Source organism: Dasypus novemcinctus, chromosome 12, assembly GCF_030445035.2.
Source record: "Dasypus novemcinctus isolate mDasNov1 chromosome 12, mDasNov1.1.hap2, whole genome shotgun sequence".
Lineage (NCBI taxonomy): Eukaryota > Metazoa > Chordata > Mammalia > Cingulata > Dasypodidae > Dasypus > Dasypus novemcinctus.
In genome coordinates, this window is record NC_080684.1 from 21,995,407 (window position 1) to 22,014,875 (window position 19,469).

Genomic DNA, 19,469 nt, shown 5'->3' on the forward strand with positions numbered 1-19,469 from the left:
GGATGGAAGGTCAAAAGGAGGAAGAGGAAGAAGTGGAGCCTTGGGGGATGGGATGAGAGAAGCAAGGGTGAGTTGGAGGCATGGGACTCTGCTGCTTTGTTTCACTTCCTGGTGCTGCGGGAGTTGGGTAGGAAGCAGGGTTGGTGGGACAATTGTGGGACTGTTGTATGGCAGGAATTACTTCCAGGGCAACATCTGACCTGGAGTTGCAAGGAGTCCTTGACGTCAGCTGGGCTTCCACTGTTATGCAAATCAAATTCACGAATACTCCAAAAAAATAAAAACAATTTTAAAAATTTTAAAAATAAAAAACCAAGTAACGAGACATTCTTTTTTAAAAATCAATTTCATTGATACATATTAATAAAGCATACCAATCATCCAAGGTGTACAATCAGTGGTATTTGGTTTAATCACATAGTTTTACATTCATCACTTCAATCATCATTAGAGAATTTCATTATTTCAATAGTAATAATAAAAAAAAGAGAAAATTCCTCATCTCTCAATCTCTGTCTCCCCCACTGTACATAGCTTCTGTTTCCGGTTATTTTATCTAAAATGTGTAATCAATGGTTTTTAGTATCATCACAATGTTGTATATTCATCATCTTATCAATTTTATTTTTTTTAAGATTTTTTTTTCAATTTTTCTCCCCTTCCCCCCCGACCCAGTTGTCTGCTATGTCCATTCACTGTGTGTTCTTCTGTGTCCGCTTCTATTCTTATCAGCGGCCTGGGAATCTGTCTTTTTGTTGGTCATCTTGCTGCATCAGCTGTGTGTGTGTGTGCAGCGCCATTCCTGGGGCAGGCTAGACTTTCTTTCACACTGGGTGGCTCTCCTTACAGGGGGCACTCTTTGCGCATGGGGCTCCCCTACTCACGGGACACCCCTGCATGACACAGCACTCCTTGTGCGCACCAGCACTGCGCGTGGGCCAGCTCACCATGGGCCAAGGAGGTCCTGGGTTTGAACAGCAGACCTCCCATGTGGTAGGTGCACGCTCTATCCGATGAGCCAAGTCCATTTTCCCATCTTAACAATTTTAGAACAATTTCATTATTCCAAAAAGACTCCAAATCCCTTAGCATTCCTTCCTCAGACTTATATAACAACTAATCTCTTTTCATCTTTATGAATTGATTTATATTTACATTTTATATAAATAGAATCATACAATATGTAGTGCTCTGTATCTGGTCACCTTCACTTAATATAATTTTTTTGTCCTATATTAACATTGTGTAGTATTAACTTATATTTGTTCAGCTTCAAGGAAAAATGATCTTATATATGCAATTCTACCCACATTCATATTTCACATAATATATTTAGTTCATAATAGGGCAATCATACACTATTTTTCTTTTTGTGTCTGGCTTGCTTCACTCAATATAATGTCCTCCAGGTTCATCCATGTTGTCATATGTTTTACAACTTCATTTCTTCTTATTGCTGCATAATATTCCATTGTGTGTATACTCCACACTTTATCCATTCATCAGTTTATGGACACCTGTGTTGTTTCCAATTTTTGGCTATTGTGAATAACACTGCTATGAACATCTGTGTGCAGATATCTATTTGTGTCAATGCTCTCAGTTCTTCTGGGTATATACCTAGCAATGGTATTGCCAGGTCCCCTGGTAAGTCTATATTCAATTTCCTTAGGGCCTGCCAGACAGTCTTCCACAATGGCTGTACACATTCTACATTCCCACCAACAGTGAATAAATGTTCCTATCTCTCCACATCCTCTCCGACATTTACGGCTTTCCAACTTTTTAATAGCAGCCAGTCTAATAGGTGCAGAATGATCTCATTGTAGTTTTATCTGCATTTCTCTAATCGCTAGTGACGTTGAACATTTTTTCACGTGTTTCTTCACTATCTGTATTTCTTTTTTTTTAAAGATTTATTTATTTCTCCCCCGCGCCCCAGCTGTCTGTTCTCTATGTCTATTTGCTATGTGTTCTTCTTTGTCTGCTTCTGTTGTTGTCAGTGGCATGGGAATCTGTGTTTCTTTTCATTGCGTCATCTTGTGTCAGCTCTCTGTGTGTGCAGCACCATTCCCGGGGAAGGCTGAACTTTCTTTGACGCTGGGCGGCTTTCCTTACGGGGTGCACTCCTTGCACGTGGGGCTCCCCTACGCGGGGGACACCCCTGCGTGGCAAGGTACTCCTTGCGTGCATCAGCACCGCATGTGGGCCAGCTCCACACGGGTTAAGGAGGCCCAGGGTTTGAACAGCAGACCTCCCATGTGGCAGACAAATGCCCTAACCACTGGGCCAAGTCTGCTTCCCTGTATTTCTTCTTTGGACTGTTGTATTTTCAAGTCTTTTGCCCATTTTTTAATCGGGTATTTTGTCTTTTTATTGTTGAGCTGATCTCCTTATATGTCATGGATATTAATTCCTTATCAGAGATATGACCGCCAAATATTTTCTCCCATTGAGTCAGCTGCCTTTTCATCATTTTGACAAAGTCCTTTGAGGTGCAAAAATGTTGAATTTTGGGGAGGTCCCATTTATCTATTTTTTCTTTTGTTGCTCATGCTTTGGGCATAAGGTTTAAGAAACTACTGCCTACCACAAGATCTTAAAGATGTTTTCCTACATTTCATCTAGGGGTTTTATGGTTGTTGTTTTTATATTTAAGTCCCTGATCCACTCTGAGTTAGTTTTTGTGTAAGGTATGAGGTAGGGGTCCTCTTTCTTTCTTTTGGATATGGCTATCCAGTTCTCCCAACACCATTTGTTGAAGAGACTATCCTGGCCCAGCTGGGTGGGCTTAACAGCCTCGTCAAAAATTGCTTGGTTGTATATAATAAGACATGCTTAGGGACGCAGATTTGGCCCAACGGATAGGGCGTCTGCCTATCACATGGGAGGTCCAGGGTTCAAACCCCAGGCCCCCTGACCCGTGTGGTGAGCTGGCCCATGCACAGTGCTGATGCGCGCAAGGAGTGCTCTGCCACGCAGGGGTGTCCCCTGCGTAGGGGAGCCCCACATGCAAGGAGTGTGCCCCATAAGGAAAAAGTGCAGCCTTCCCAGGAGTGGCGCCGCACACACAGAGAGCTGACGCAGCAAGATGACACAACAGGCAGCGGGCTTGGCCCAGTGGATAGGACGTCTGCCTACCACATGGGAGGTCTGCGGTTCAAACCCAGGGCCTCCTTGACCCGTGTGAAGCTGGCCCACACGCAGTGCTGATGCGCGCAAGGAGTACCCTGCCACGCAGGGGTGTCCCCCGCATAGGGGATCCCCACGCGCAAGGAGAGCCGCCCAGCGCAAAAGAAAGTGCAGCCTGCCCAGGAATGGTGCCACACACACAGAGAGCTGACATAAGATGATGCAACAAAAAGAAACACAGATTCCCGTGCCACTGACAACAACAGAAGCGGACAAAAAAGACGCAGCAAATAGACACAGAGAACAGACAACCTGGGTGGGGAGAGAAATAAACAAACAAACAAATAAATAAATAAATCTTAAAAAAAAAAAAAAGACACAACAAAAAAGGACACGGATTCCGGGTGCCACTGATAAGAATACAAAGCAGACACAGAACACACAGCATATGGACACAGAGAGCAGACAATTGGGGGGGGGGGGCAGCAGGGAAGGAGAGAGAAATAAAAGAGAAAAAAGAGCCTCCCTTTAAAAAAAAAAAAGACATGCTTAAGCAAACCTTTCTAGTTGGGTGCCCAGATTCCATATACAGTTAAGTTCCACCAAGTAGTTAATAATGATGGCTAACTTACACCAACTCTCACTTTATGCCATGTATTAACCCATTTAATTCTCACAACTCTATAAGGTAAGTATTATCTTCCCCATAACACAGACGAGTAAACTTAGCTGCAGAGATAAGTATTTGCTCAAGATCACAAAGGTACCAAATGGCCGGATGGCCACTGTAATGTGACTTCAGAGCCTGCATTCTTTTTCTTTTTTAGGGGCTGGGGATTGAACCCAGGACCTTGTATGTGGGAAGCTGGCACTCAACCACTGAGCCACATCGGCTTCCCTGAGTTGGCTTTCTTGTACATTTTGCTTGTCATTTGTTTTTTCTTTTCTTTTTGTTTTTTCAGGAGGCATGGGAACCGAACCCAGGACCTCCCCTGTGGGAGCAGGCACTCAACTGCTCGACCCACATCCGCTCCCAGAACCTGCATTCTTAATCACGGCATTACAGTAGCTATTCTGAGGAGACATCTAAGCTTCTGAGACTTCTAAAGCTCATTTGCACAAGTATCTCAGGGTTTCTCAGATTCTGTAACTCTCAGGATTTTATGAAGTCTTTCTCAATTTGATCTCTATATGAAAATTTCTCACAGTTCTATATGGATATTTCTCAAAGTGTAGGAACTGTCTAGATCACGCAGCATCCACTTTTGTTTGAGGTTTTAAAACCCAGGGACTGATGAAGTCAGATCAGTTTGAGAGACCCTCGAAGTTAAGTGTGGGTTTTTTCCACCCCCCGACCCCCCACCCCCCTCAATCTAGGATCCCTCCTAGTCATGGAAATCTAAATTATGGGGTCCTTTCACAGAGGCTTATCTACCAGCCTTTATCGAAATAGAGAAAATCTTTACAACTGTATCCTCCATAAAGAATTCCTTATACTAGAGTACCTCTCTGTGGTCTTTAGAAACAGTAATAACAGCTGAGCTAAAATGCCCTGGAGATATCTCACAACCTGGATAGCTTCCAAAAACATTTCAAGCTCACAACTAGGCCCTAAGAATTCCTCAGAATAGCTCATAAATCGTTTAAGTTTTGGGAAAGCAAATAATTCAATTTGCCATGCTCATCTCCCTCTCAGGCATAATGTCCAGCTCCATGGCCTAGGGAAATTTGTCAGTTGGGGGGTCCTGTTCTCTGGGAATGTTCCCGGGGCCTCTTGAGAGGGAAGTCACGGATGGGAGTTTCAGAACGATACCTAGAGAAGAATCGTAGATGCAGCCACTTCAACCTTGTCAAGGGCCTGGTTCCCGCTTCCTTTTTTCCCTCCCATATCTGAAAATGATAGGAAATGCCAGCGAGTTTCGGGGCAACAGGGTCAGAGGTGGCGGGTGGCTCACAAGAGGATCGCGTGTAGTGGGGGGGTGGAGTAGGCCACGCTGGGAATGCCCACGAGTTGATTCTCAATGCTTTGTCTTCGGTGCCGCTTTATTCTAGAATTTCCGGAGTTCTAAGGAGCATAAAAGTTCACTTTCCAAGTTCGGGGCTCTCTTACTTTGATCAATGAAAGCTCAAAAGAGAACGTGTTACTTCCCACGGCACCACCTTCAGGGTCTGATACCGTTTGTCCCCATTCGGGCCCCGTAACCTTATTTTTGCCCTGCGTCACTCCTCCTCTCCCTGAGCCAACAGCCCCTGGTTTCCTCTGATTGGCTTAGACGCTCCCTAAGCCCTCTCTGATTGGTAGTTGCAACAGGGAGTCCGCCGTCCTTCCTGTTGTAAAGTTCGGTTGAGCCTAAGGCGCGGGAGAGAATTGGGGAAACTGGAATTTCCCGCGGAGCTGACGGCGTTTGCTCTTCCCCTACTCGTTTTAATTCCACGCGCTCCAAAATATCCGTCATGGAGAAATCTTGGTAATGACCCATTCCCCGTAAACATCCCAGGAAAACATCTGACCCCTGCCCTGATCCCTCCCCTTCTTTCCCCTTGTCGGGGTAAGAATTCTGGGTAACCGATTCCTTTGGTTCCTCCAGAGGATTCTGGGTAACTAGCCATTTTTTTCATCACCTCCCCCTACCCCTGCCCCAGTTGTGGGTAACTGAGCATTCATGTTTTACCCCCGCCCCTAGAATCCAGAGTAACTCTATGCAGAGGATTCTGGGAAACCGACCTCTCTTGCTCTCCTCACCTTCCAAACCCTCACTCCTAATTCTGGGAAACTAGCAGCTTAACCCCATTCACCTACCTTCCATCCCTGCAATCCCTCCTCCTTTCACCTGAAGGGTAAGGGCTGAACCAGGCAAGGGAGCAGGCCTGAAGGCAGGTGAAAGTGAAGCCAAGGCTTAGGTTAAAAAGTGGGATGGTGGAAGGTGCAGAGGGCTAGGAGGAGCAGGAGAACTGACAACAGTTCTCCCACCTAGCCACCACTGCTCACCCCATGCCTGCTTCCTCTCCTTCCTGGCAGCCTCATCCTTTCTGCTTGTCCCAGCTCCTTCCCACCTACATAACCCAGAAGACGCTAAGTACCAGTAGCTGGACCTGCTCCTGACTTAGCTCCTCTTTCCCCTTACAGGCCATGATGTCTATTCTAGGCCCATGGGTGCTGTCCTGCTGAAGGCTGGGTCAGGTATTTAAAGGGACTGTGGTAGAGGAGGGTGTAACACAGGCCTACTCTGCTGCCATCATCGTCATGAACTTCGAGGGTCTGGACCCTGGACTGGCCGAGTATGCCCCAGCCTTGCATTCTGCCCTGGACCCTGTCCTGGATGCCCACCTGAATCCAAATCTGCTGCAGAATGTGGAGCTGGACCCAGAGGGAGTGGCCCTGGAGGCTCTTCCCGTCCAGGAGTCAGTGCACATAATGGAAGGTGTCTACTCTGAATTGCACAGTGTGGTGGCTGAAGTGGGCGTGCCTGTCTCCGTTTCCCACTTTGACTTGCACGAGGAGATGCTATGGGTGGGAAGCCATGGGGTAAGAATTGTACCCCTTCGTGAGAGCTTTGCAGAGAGCCAGAACTGAGTTGAAGTGATGAGAGTCAGTGCCATCTCAAAGTCAAGCCAAGAGGAGAGGGGTGGAGGGAGAAGGGAAGAGTCATAGAATCCAGGGAAGAGTTGCATAGCTGTTCTTTTTTAGAAGGCATCCCACTTTGCCACAGTTTTCCCATCCCATGCTTGATTAATCCTTGATAACTATACCTATCAATTCTGTAGCCATCCAAATCCAATATCTAATACTTCTCCTTTCTAATTGTAATAATTTTTGTAACTATAGTGTATAGTATCCATGTTTCTGCATATCCTACATGGGTCATTTTGTCTTCTCTAGCTGATTGTAATCTCTCTGAGAACAGTACCAGTGTAATTTTTTTAAACCGTGTGTCTATATTGCTAATATGCTGTGGAGCCCAAGGGTTTTGTAAAAAAATAACATGCTGTCCTTGGTTTACTAATTTACCTTCCACAGAATGTGAATTGGGATGAATTTTTTTGTGATTTATTCAGTTCAGTAGGCAGTGGCCTATTACTAGGCACAGAGAATAAAGCGGAATAAAACGTAATCCTTTTTCTCAAGGAGTTTATAGGACCATGAGGGGAAAAAAGACATACATAGGTACTTTCCTTGTGCTAAGTGCCACTGTTGAAATATGTATTGGGTGTTGGAGAGCATGGAGGAGAGAGAGAGGAAGTGACACCTGAACTGCATCTTGAAAGATGAGTAGGGGTCAGGTGAAGAGGGGAGAAAGCTGTCTTGACAAAGCAACAGGATTACTCAGTATAGTGAGTGCAGTTTTGCTAGACTGGGAGCTGAAGATGAAGAGGCAGACATTTATTCATTTAATCATTGTTTTTTGAGCTCCTACTATGTGCCAGGTCTTGTTCAATGGTCTCGGTTTGGAATAAGCAATAAACCAAAAAAGACAGCAAAAATATACAATGTATCATGTATTGATAAGTACTTTTAAGAAAAATAAAGCAGAGAAAGGGGGTTGAGGTATTGAAGGGTGCTATTTTACATAGGTAACCGATCAGGGGAGATATTTTTGATAAAATCACACTGGAGTAGAAACCTGGATGCACACCAGGATGTCCACTCTGGGTACCCTAGAAGTGAGGGAGGGAGCCATGCAGATATCCTGGGAAAATATTCTGGAGAACCTTATGCTTTGTTAAAAGAGCTTGGCCTTGATTCTTCAGGCCATTGAAGAGTTTATCTGGAATGACATGGTCTGGTATGCATCCCAGGTGGCGTGCTGAGATAGCAGTATAGAGTTTGACTTAAGGGTATGGGGCAGGACTCAAAGCATTGAGATCAGTTTGTAGGCTATTGTAGTAGTTCACAAAAAATATAATGAAGACATGAATGAAGCACAATAGAGATATTTAGGAAGTAAAATAAATCAAACTTAAGTTGACTACCAGATATATGGGTTAGTTAGCTAGGTAGAGTATGGTACCATAAGGGATGTAGTCAGAAGAAATGGGATAAAATGGTAAATTTGGATTAAGATGTAATAAGCTTGGCGTTCTTAAGGGATATCTGAGGAGGTATGTTTAACAGTTATTTGGATGTATAAGTCTGAAGCTTGCAGTGGTTTGGGCTAGGGAAGGAAATTAGAAATGATCAGCTTTAAGACAGATGGTTAATACCATGAGAATGGATGAGATTACCTAGCAGGAAGGGTGGGAAGAGCCGTGTTTCAAGAGTGGTCAGAAGAAGGGAAGCACATAAGGAGAAGGTATGAGCTAAGAGTCAGGAGACAAAACAGACAGGAGAGAAACCAGGAGATAATGATGTCATAGGAAAAAGGGGAGGAATGAGTTTCACATTATCTCTATTCCAGCTTGTGACCCACAGTAACCATTTCCTAGATGGCTGGTAGAGATTAAGACTTGACTGTAGAACATAAGAAATCCAGCTGACCAGTGGAGAGTCAGACCCATGGCCCTGATCTTCTGTGCACTATTCTAACCACCTGAGCCGTTAGCTATCCAGCAGGGTCATTCTGAGGATAAAATGAGGTAAAGTTCACCAGAGTACTTTGTAAAGCATCAGACAAATGTACGGGAGTAATACCAGTGTCTCTGTCACTAAGATTGAACGGTCCCTAGCCTTATGCTTCTATCCAGAAAAGCCAGGCAAGCATGGAGAAAAGGCTGAGCAATACCCAGTCCCTGAATTGAATTAGAGATGGCGGTGCTCTTCAACTTAGGGCGTTGCTGTTGTCTTTTTGTCCCCTACAGGGCCATGCCACTTCATTTTTTGGCCCTGCCTTGGAGCGCTACTCATCCTTTCAAGTCAATGGCAGTGATGACATTCGACACATCCAGAGCCTGGAGAATGGTATCCTTTTTCTCACCAAGAACAACCTCAAGTATATGGCCCGTGGAGGCCTCATTATATTTGATTACCTGTAAGTGGCTTCTCAGCTCTGAACTGGGAAGGAGGGTCCCTCATAGGGTGAAAGGGCTCATGGATTGGCAGTTTGCAAAATCCTGGCCTTTTGGCCTGTCCTCTATCCCATAGGTTGGATGAGAGCGAGGATATGCATAGTCTCCTGCTGACTGATAGCAGCACTCTGCTTGTTGGTGGGCTGCAGAACCACATACTGGAGATTGACCTCAACACTGTCCAGGAGACTCAGAAGGTGCAGGCTTGGGGCAGAAAAAGTCCACACAGGGCCTGGGATTATTGGTGGGGGGATAGGCACTGGAGTATCCCTGGGCAGGGAACATGCCTGAATTGTGTGTGCGACTTTTATCTCTCTCTCTTCCTTTGGTCTGTGGGAAAAATCATTCTTCTCACTGTTTTTTTCTCCTTCCCTCCCAGTACACAGTCGAGACACCTGGAGTCACCATCATGAGACAGACAAATCGCTTCTTCTTCTGTGGCCACACATCTGGCAAGGTGGCCAAGTTCTATTTCTCCTCTTATCATGGAGCTGTTTCACCAGATAACTCATTGGGTTTGCCTTTTCCTCCATACTTAGACTGTAGTTGGATTGGAGATGAGGAATGGGCAGAGTGAATTGAGTTCCTACTTCAGCCATGTTATACCAACCTGATGTTTTTGATCATAACCAGGGCCTTAGAGGCAAAAGGGTAAAAAAAGCTCTCTTTGGGTCCCTTCCAGTTTCTGGCTTCTCTTTTTGCCCTTCCATTGCTTTAATTGCCCACATCCTAGAGTCTGAGTCCCCTTGGTAGATGTTTTCCAGGCTTAGGTACTTTCCATGTACTCTTCCTGATAACTGAGTTAGCAGATAATGGAATTATCTCTTCAGGTTTCCCTGCGAGACCTCCGTACTTTTAAGGTGGAGCATGAGTTCAGTGCCTTCTCAGGGAGTCTGTCGGATTTTGATGTGCATGGCAACTTGCTGGCTGCCTGTGGCTTCTCCAGCCGCCTCACTGGCCTGGCCTGTGACCGTTTCCTCAAGGTGTATGATCTGCGCATGATGCGTGCCATCACACCACTTCAAGTACATGTGGATCCTGCCTTCTTGCGCTTCATCCCTACTTACACTTCTCGTCTTGCGATCATCTCCCAATCAGGTAGGAAAAGGATGTAGAATGGAGAAGGAGGGGTCCATGACCAAAGGGGGAACTAGGCGCCACCAAAAGGAGTACTAGGAACCTCTTGGGAAAAAAAATAACCTTTCAGTGGTTTGGTCAGAGATTAGAGTTTTTCTTTTTCCCATGGGCATGATGAACAGGGACGATAAAGATGGAGTAGGCAGAGCAACTCTAGAATTGCCTTTTGTGGGTAACAAACCTCCCTGTGATTTATGGGAAGGCATTCTCTCTGTCACTAGATGTGGATTTAGTGACAGAGGTCATCTTGCCTTGATACTTACCAGGGGAAGAGGGTAGAAAGGATATAAAAGGATAGCTTCCATCTGCCTTCCAGGGCTCAGTGGGCTCTTCCTTCCTCCTAGGGCAGTGCCAGTTCTGTGAGCCCACAGGCCTGGCCAACCCAGCAGACATCTTTCATGTGAATCCTGTGGGAGCTCTGCTAATGACGTTTGATGTGTCAGCCAGCAAGCAGGCCCTGGCCTTTGGGGATTCTGAGGGCTGTGTGCACCTCTGGACTGATTCCCCTGAGCCTTCCTTCAACCCGTACTCCCGTGAGACAGAATTTGCTTTGCCTTGTCTCGTGGACTCACTGCCTCCTCTGGACTGGAGCCAGGACCTGCTGCCTCTTTCCCTCATCCCTGTTCCGCTCACCACTGACACACTTCTCTCTGACTGGCCTGCTGCCAACTCTGCTCCGGCTCCCAGGTTGTACGTCACATCTAGGCCAAAAGGAGGGAAGGGGAGAGGGCTGAGACACTAGGATTCTCTGCTAGCCCTATTATTATTCTGCTTATTTTCTAATGTTGCCTCAGTATTTTTCTTTTTTTCTGGACTATTGGGGATTAGGATTGGATGGTTGGATACCACAACACTTCAGGCCCTAGAGCTACGCTGTATTACAGGCGAGCTCCACCTGTGGATGCAGAGATTCTGCGCACCATGAAGAAGGTGGGCTTCATTGGCTATGCACCCAATCCCCGCACCAGGCTGCGCAATCAGGTACGTTCAGTGGGAAGAGGGTCACCACTCACCCCAGCCACTTGGAGTTTCTCCGGTCTTTTACCTTTATTGTGCCTCCTTTTATTTTCAGTCAGTAAAGCCCTTTGAAGGCCTACTGAATTGAAGGTGCCATGCTAGGTCCTAGGGGAATTCAGAGACATAGAAAGTAGCGTCCGATTGCTTTTAAGAATTTCACAGTTTGGTTGGTGAATATAAGACATACCCATATCAGAAATTATTGATTTATGCTCTTTTGTTAAATGGCGAAAGGAATGCTATCAGCATTCAGTGCCAGAGCTGTTTGGGAGGGAAAATGTTACCCTGGGCTGGAGTCATCAGGACAGGCGTATTGAAAGAGGTGGGTGTTGAACTGGAGGAATAGGATATGGACAAGTAGATAATAACAGGCAAGAGTATGCATGGTGAATGGTGAAAGAAGAGTGTAAGTAAAGGTCTCAGGGCATAAATAAAAAAGGTGCAACCAAGGGGGCCTATGAGTAGACTAGCCTTGCTGCGCAGATGTTACTATTGTGAAGTAGTGAGAGAGTAAAGTTAGAAAGGGCTAGACTGTAAAGCCTTGAATACTAGTGTGTAGTGGAGGAAGTGATGCACAGAAAGCGGCATTCTGGGACTATTAGTTTGGTAGTGGTATGCTGGACAGTGAGTGTGGGGAGCCCAGTGTGGAAGCCATTACACTTGCCCGGCTGTGATGAAGTAGGGTATCACTGGGAATAAAAAGGAAGCAATGGGTGCTGAAAACCCTATAAAGATAGAAGGTTCAAGACTTGGTGCTTATTTCAATGTTGAATTAAATGTGGGGGAAGCCAAAGATGATGATTAAGACTTCAAATAAATTTATCTTTTTTTAAAAAACCCTAGATTCCTTACCGACTGAAGGAATCAGACAGTGAGTTTGACAGCTTCAGCCAAGTCACTGAGTCACCAATAGGGCGGGAAGAGGAGCCACATCTCCACATGGTCTCTAAGAAATACCGCAAGGTGCTGGGGAACACTAAGGCAGGGTCCTGGGGATGTGGGAGAAGGTACGCTGGGAAAGGGGTTAGATGGGAAAGGGCCCAGTTAGTCGAGAAGTCTCTACCTACTATCCTGGACTCAGGAGGACGGTCCTGGAAAACTTAATAGCTACTGGGAATACTTGGGGGGATTCTTCCCTCCTGCTCAGACTGTTTCTATCGCAGGTAACCATCAAATACTCCAAGCTAGGCCTGGAGGACTTTGACTTCAAGCACTACAATAAGACCCTCTTTGCTGGCCTAGAGCCCCACATCCCCAATGCCTACTGTAACTGCATGATCCAGGTAAGGGTTGGGTGTTCCTACAACTTGAATGTGCCTAAAGCCTTTTTTCTCTGTGCCCCCTACTTTTCTTCTAGGTCTCCTCAACCAAACCCACTATCTCAGTTTGCCAAAGGCTGCCAAGGCAAAATACCAAAAATGGGTTGGCTTTTATAATGGGAAATTTATTAGGAGTAAAATTGTACCGTTCCAAGTCTGTGAAAATGTCCAAGTCAGGGCATCATCAGAGATGCTTTCTCACCAAAGTCAGTTACTGATGATCCTTATGTCCTGCCATGTGGCGAGGCAAGATGGCAGCCCATCTCTGCCAAGGTCCCTGCCTTCCCCTCAGTGTGCACTATCTCCAGGAGCTCACAGTGGGTGACCAGGCAAATGGCTAATCTCTTCAGCCTTGAACTTCTCCAAGTGCCCAGCCTCTTGGGGTCTTTGTGCCTCAGCTTTGGGCTAGCGATCCTTGAGTCCTCTCTCTCATGTGGCCAGGTCAAATGGCAGTGCTCCCTTTTCTGTGTGTCTTCTTTCTCTCTGTGCCTACATTTATATAAGGTTCCAGTGAGAGGGTGGAGTCCCAACCTGAGTCATACCTCACTGATGTAGTCCAATTAAAAGCATTCTAATCAAGTGACCTCAAGGTCCTTAACCAAATCTAATCCAATCAAAGGGTCTCACACCCACAGAAATGGATTAGTTCAAAAACAAAAATTTTTTTGGAGATATACCCAATTCAACTGGTTACATACATGTTACCATGACTTTCTCTACCATTCTTTCTTCTGTCATCAACCCTCAGGTTCCCTCTGAGAGCTCCCCTTCAATTGCTCCCTGCTTTGTATTCTCCACCAGCTCTCTTAACCTCTCCATCTCTTCTCTTCCTTGTCCCAGTTTTCCTCCACCAGCTCTTCTGCTCTTCCCTCTAGGTGCTCTATTTCCTGGAGCCTGTTCGCTGTTTAATCCAGAACCACCTTTGCCAGAAGGAGTTCTGCCTGGCATGTGAGCTTGGCTTCCTCTTCCATATGTTGGACCTCTCCCGTGGTGATCCTTGCCAGGTCAGTGCCTGGTGACCTGGGATTGTGAAAATGGAAGGGGAAAGAAGTTGGACCATAGGTGGGGGGACATCATTGTGCAAATGTCCACAAAAGTAAAAATAACCCCTTCCCACCAATTCACTTCCTGGATTCCAGGGCAGTAATTTTCTTCGGGCATTCCGCACCATTCCTGAGGCCTCAGCCCTTGGTCTGATCCTGGCTGACTCGGATGAGGCTTCAGGCAAGGGCAGTCTGGCCAGGCTCATTCAGAGGTGGAATCGCTTCATTCTTACTCAGCTGCATCAGGATGTGCAGGAGTTGGAGGGACCCCAGGCTTACCGGGGTGCTGGAGGCAGGTATGGAATTGGGACAGGAGTAGTTAAAGCCACTCTGACAGGCCCCTCTGTGATGTACAGGGTCTCCTGATTCCCCTCTTGTACATATGTCACCTTCCCCACTTTTAGCAGCTTTTGCTCATCGGGGGACTCTGTCATTGGGCAGCTGTTCAGCTGCGAGATGGAGAACTGCAGCCTCTGCCGCTGTGGCAGTGAGACTGTACGAGCCTCGTCCACCCTGCTCTTCACGCTCTCCTACCCTGAGGGTAGCAACAGTGGTATACCCTGCACCTGGGCTGGGAAGGCTCTGTCAGATGTCCTGTAACAACAGGGAGGGTGTGTTGGGGGCCTAACTGGGCACAAGGGGAGAAGCTAAAGTGAAACATCTGGCTTCCTCTCAGATAAAACCGGGAAGAACTATGACTTTGCTCAGGTGCTAAAGCGAAGCATCTGCCTGGAGCAGAATACACAAGCATGGTGTGACAACTGTGAAAAGTACCAGCCCACGGTAAGTGGGCTGTGGCATTGGACTAGAGCCCTGTCATCTGCCGTCTTAGGACCCAGCCGCGGACTCATCTGGAATCTTTGGAGATAGGGGAGGAACCTCAGTCTGAGCATGCAGACCCAGGTTTTACTGTTCCTGTCCCAGTTTCTTTCCCTGCTATTCTTGTTTGTTGGTCCCCTCAGATTCAGACCCGCAACATTCGCCATCTGCCAGATATCCTTGTCATCAATTGTGAGGTGAACAGCTCGAAAGAGGCTGATTTCTGGAGGATGCAGGCTGAGGTAAGAGCTGGAATTGCAAACAGGGCTTTTAGAAGTACTTTTTAGTACTATGTATTATTATTTTTTGTTTTGTTCTGTATTGTTTTGTTTTCTGTGTATTATTTATTATTATTATTATTATTTTGAGGTACTTGGGGCTGGGGACTGAACCCTGGACCTTGTATGTGGGAAGCTGGTGCTTAACCACTGAGCCATATCGGCTTCCCTGAATTGGCTACCTCCTCCATTTTGCTTGTTGTTTGTTTTCCCAGGAGGCACCAGAAACCGAGCCTGGCACCTCTTATGTGGGAGGCAGGTGCTCAACTGCTTGAGCTACATCCGCTAAGAGTACTGTGTATTATGTTTATGTGATTATAATTATATCATTATGTTTTCCCTTTGTGTTCAGTTTGCCTTCAAGATGGCAGTAAAGAGGCTTGGTGGGGAAATCTCCAAGAACAAGGAATTTGCTTTGGCTGATTGGTAAGTACTGCCTTGCAAGTTGTCAAAGGATTGAACTATACTGTGGCTCTAGCTCACTGGCTATAACTCCTCAGAACAAATTTCCAATTCTCCTTTCCTGATAGGAAGGAACTAGGGAGCTCTGAGGGGGTGCTGATGTGTCCCTCCATTGAGGAGTTCAAGAACGTCTGGCTTCCTTTCTCCATTCGCATGAAGATGGCCAAGAACAAAGGGCTGGATGTTTGCAATTGGACTGATGGGAATGAGGTGCAGGTTGATGAAAAACTGGGAAGCAGAGGGGGAATAAGGGAAAGAAGGAGGGAACAGAAAGTGAAGCAAGGCAGAGGGAGGTGGGAAGAATAAGGCCTAGTATCTACCAGTTGGGGGATTTTCCAAAGGGAGTCAGTTCAATGTTTAGAAACATAGGTGGGCTAGGATGGAGATAACCCACTTTGGTCCCCCATCCCCTATGCCCCCAACTCCGTCCTTTGTCCCCATTCCCCTTCCTTCCCCATCCTTAAACTTAGCTTAGCAGCCTGGGTACCCCCCTCACAGTGGGGCCCAGCCAGGGCAGAGGAGGAGCTTGGTGTCTTTGTGTATGACCTGATGGCTACTGTGGTACACATCCTGGACTCACGCACAGGGGGTAGCCTGGTGGCTCACATCAAAGTTGGAGAGACCTACCATCAGCGCAAGGAGGTAAGTGAAGTGGTACAGGATGGGGACAATTTTGGTGATGGCCACAGTAGAGTCCCAGGTCTGTCCCTACTTGAGCCTGAGTCTGAATCATCGAGCCATCACTTTGGTATGTCTTTCTCTGTATCTCCACAGGGTGTGACTCACCAGCAGTGGTATCTCTTCAACGACTTCCTTATTGAACCTATCGATAAGGTTAGTTGCAACACGTTGCATTCCCCCTTTCCTCTCCCCTTTTCCTAGCATCCTCATCCTCAGGAACTAGGGAATATGGGCAGATTCAGGAGGGATGGATGGGTGCTCAGGAATAAAGCAGTAGCAGAGCTAAAAAGTAGCACCCTTGCAGAGCAGGTGTAGCTCAGTGTTTGAGCGCCTGCTTTGCATGTATGAGATCCCAGGTTCAGTCCCTGGTACCTCCTAAAAAATATAAAAATTTTAAAAAGTAGCACCCAAGTTCTATTATTCTCTGTCTGATTTGGGGAAAAGGAAAAAGAGGTTAAAAACATAGGCCATAAATGCTTTTTCTTTTCTATAGCATGAAGCCGTGCAGTTTGACATGAATTGGAAAGTACCTGCTATCCTTTATTATGTCAAAAGGAATCTCAATTCTAAATACAACTTAAACAGTAAGTGCTACAGAGTAGATCCAGAGTGTGGGCAATTAAAACTGGTCTTCAAAAGCAAAAAACATACACACAAAAAAACACAAAAAATCGGTCTTCAAGAAGAGATCCAGGAAATAACTTGCTAGGATTAGGATTGGTAATCAATGTTAATATCTCTGGGATACTAAAGAGATTCCTGCTTATCAGGCTTTAACCTTAGAAGCTGGAACTCCTGAGGGAAGAGTGGGGAAAAGGGCAAAATGGGGATACCATGGGGATGGAACAACTCACTGAAGTCTGATTGGAATGGCTAAGACTATGATTTTGAGTCTAACCATTCCAAACTATCTTATCCCAAAGTGAAGATCTCTTCTTCCTTTAAAGATGAGTTCCTTCATCAAGTCCCTTTTTGGTGCCTCCAAACCATTAAAATTTCTTTGACATTATTTTTCTGGATTTTGTACCCTAAAGTCCAAAGTGAAAATCTTTCCTTCCTGTCTCCTTTCTCATTTTTTTCTTAGTGTATTTCATATTTCATTTGATTTGCCTTACCTGCTCTGTTCATTAGATATCTTGCTTTGATTATCGAAGGATCACAGTATAGACCCAGAGTCTCTGGTCAGTCATTCAGGGCTTCTCTCTCCTGGTTACTTCCCTTTCCCAAGCCATCGTTCCTCTGCCTTCTGCTTTCCAGTCAAGAACCCTATTGAGGCAAGTGTCCTGCTGGCTGAAGCCTCATTGGCACGGAAGCAGCAGAAAACACATACTACCTTTATTCCACTGATGCTGAATGAGATGCCACAGGTTGGGGACCTGGTGGGCCTGGATGCTGAGTTTGTCACCCTTAATGAGGTAACCAAGACCAAAAGGACAGCGCATTGGAGCGGAACTCTGAGGATATTAGGAATCACAGGCATTTCTCTGATTTCCTTATTAATACTTCTCTTGTAGGAGGAAGCAGAGTTGCGCAGTGATGGCACCAAGTCTACCATTAAACCAAGCCAGATGTCAGTAGCAAGGATTACTTGTGTCCGGGGCCAGGGACCCAATGAGGGTATCCCCTTCATTGATGACTACATCTCTACCCAGGAGCAGGTATTGCGATATGGGGTTACAGATGAAGCAGACCCTGTGCTTATGTAAAGTAGTCTAGAAAGCCAGGGGAAGAGTGGTAGAAGGAGACTCTGCACCTTACTTCCTGGGTGACTTGTCCTCTTTGCTTTCCTTAGGTGGTAGATTACTTGACTCAGTATTCAGGGATAAAGCCAGGAGACCTCGATGCCAAGATCTCCTCCAAGCACCTCACGACTCTCAAGTCTACCTACTTAAAGCTCCGTTTTCTCATAGACATTGGAGTCAAGTTTGTGGGCCATGGTCTGCAGAAGGACTTCCGAGTCATCAACCTCATGGTTTGGGCGGGGCTCTTTTTTTTATAAGAGTCTTTGAGGGTAGACTCCTCAGAGTGAACATTGTGCTTTTGGAGAATAGAAAACCATTGGTCCCCCACCTTCAGTCTCTTTTTTTCCCCTGCCAGGTGCCCAAGGACCAAGTCCTTGACACTGTTTACCTGTTCCACATGCCCCGAAAACGAATGATTTCTCTGCGTTTCCTTGCTTGGTACTTTCTGGGTGAGTTGCTGTGCCTTGTAGGCCCTTATGGTGCTCATTTTCCTTAAGGGCAATCAGGTTTTTTATTGTTGTTTCCTGGGAGTTGGGGAATGGCACTTGGGGAACAGGTTCCTACCTCCCTTTGCTATGTCCTGACCTATTCCACCTCTACTTCCCCCAGACCTGAAGATTCAAGGGGAGACTCACGACAGTATTGAGGATGCCCGCACAGCCCTTCAGCTCTACCGAAAGTATCTGGAGCTAAGCAAGAATGGCACTGAGCCTGAGTCCTTCCACAAGGTGCTCAAGGGTCTTTATGAGAAGGGTCGAAAGATGGACTGGAAGGTGCCCAAACCTGAGGGCCAGACAAGTCCCAAGAGTAAGCCCTGGGGTGGGACAGGGGAAACTGGACTGGGTAGGTTTTGATTGCATATGTGGGCATTATACTCACTATCATACTAACGATGATGACAACAATACCGTTTGTTTATAAAGCACCTGTTTATAGCACTTAATCCTCTGAACATTTGGTGAAATCGATTTTATTATTGAAATTCTGAAGTTTTTCAACTCCTCTTGCCCAATTCTAAACTGTTTTGGCAGGTCCATGCCCTCTTTTCTTTTTGCATTTTTCAAGCTTCCCAGGTGCTTTTTGTCCACTCATCTTAATAGTCTTTCTCTTGGTTTTGTCTCTGACAGATGCAGCAGTCTTCTCCTCAGTACTGGCACTCTGACACACCTCCGAATGAAGCACTCCCTCTGCCTTGTGGCCCTAGAACTGGGAGGTGGTTTCCCAAGTTGGTGATACCTTGTCCACTTCCAGAATTGGACCTGCTCAGGTCTACAGATGGTGCTATTAATAGAACAGGAATGCGGCAGAATCCTTGCAGAGGTCTAGGGACCAGTTTTCCTTCTTCATCCTTTGCAAATCGTGGGCCAGAAACAGATAAGAACTGGCTCAGATGGAAAGTAATTGATATTTTTAATAAATACTCTGGGTGATTAATATCCAGGCCAAGAAACTCCTGGAACTAAAACTCTCAATTCCCAGCTGGCTGGGGACTGAAATCCTGGACAGTAACAGACTTAGCTCAGGTGTCTGACTGCTTGAGGGGTGCTGGAGGGGCCAGCATGTAGAGCCTTGGTGGCTCAAGCAAACCAGCGTTGCCAACAATACTATTGCAAAAAGGGCCTTTGGGGCCTGAACAAAGCTTGGCTGCTGGTTTCACTCCTCCTGACCGCTGAGAACCATCTGTCTTCCATCCACTCTCCTGTCCCAAGTTTTTTTTTTTAAACTGCATGTTTTATAAAAAAAAAAACAAAAAATACAATTGGCTATCATCCGTTCCATTGCTAGTGTGTGGTTCTGGACTTCATCCCTCCTCTCCACTTCTTTTGTGTTGGCTTT

At 46.1% G+C, this 19,469-nt stretch overlaps 1 protein-coding gene across 17 annotated transcripts; it reads left to right on the plus strand.

Annotated features, from left to right (window-relative positions):
- Positions 1–5,441: 5,441 nt before the first annotated feature.
- PAN2 (poly(A) specific ribonuclease subunit PAN2) lies at positions 5,442–19,411 on the plus strand. Of its 17 annotated transcripts, none has more exons than XM_071218836.1 (26): positions 5,442–5,600; positions 6,260–6,658; positions 8,929–9,098; positions 9,212–9,332; positions 9,515–9,592; positions 9,966–10,233; positions 10,617–10,962; positions 11,157–11,253; positions 12,133–12,252; positions 12,453–12,572; positions 13,484–13,612; positions 13,748–13,947; positions 14,056–14,204; positions 14,328–14,434; positions 14,614–14,712; positions 15,101–15,174; positions 15,279–15,420; positions 15,709–15,852; positions 15,985–16,044; positions 16,385–16,475; positions 17,149–17,306; positions 17,406–17,549; positions 17,684–17,863; positions 17,989–18,082; positions 18,243–18,440; positions 18,761–19,411. In XM_071218836.1, exons 2-26 carry the CDS (start codon positions 6,377–6,379, stop codon positions 18,793–18,795), a joined length of 3,606 nt encoding a protein of 1,201 aa, XP_071074937.1. In that variant the 5' UTR covers positions 5,442–5,600; positions 6,260–6,376; the 3' UTR covers positions 18,796–19,411. The 17 variants fall into 17 exon arrangements, with proteins under 17 accessions (XP_071074937.1, XP_058163952.1, XP_058163961.1 ...); XM_058307969.1 differs by having other exon boundaries at positions 18,243–18,361; XM_058307978.2 differs by having other exon boundaries at positions 14,056–14,192.
- The last annotated feature ends 58 nt before the right edge of the window (positions 19,412–19,469 follow it).

Coding starts and splice junctions, on each gene's coding strand:
- PAN2 (XM_058307969.1), top strand. CDS start 6,377: ATGAACTTCGAGGGTCTGGACCCTGGACTGGCCGAGTATGCCCCAGCC. Junction 10,234..10,616: donor TGCGATCATCTCCCAATCAG/GTAGGAAAAGGA, acceptor CCTTCCTCCTAG/GGCAGTGCCAGTTCTGTGAG. Junction 15,175..15,278: donor GAATTTGCTTTGGCTGATTG/GTAAGTACTGCC, acceptor CTTTCCTGATAG/GAAGGAACTAGGGAGCTCTG.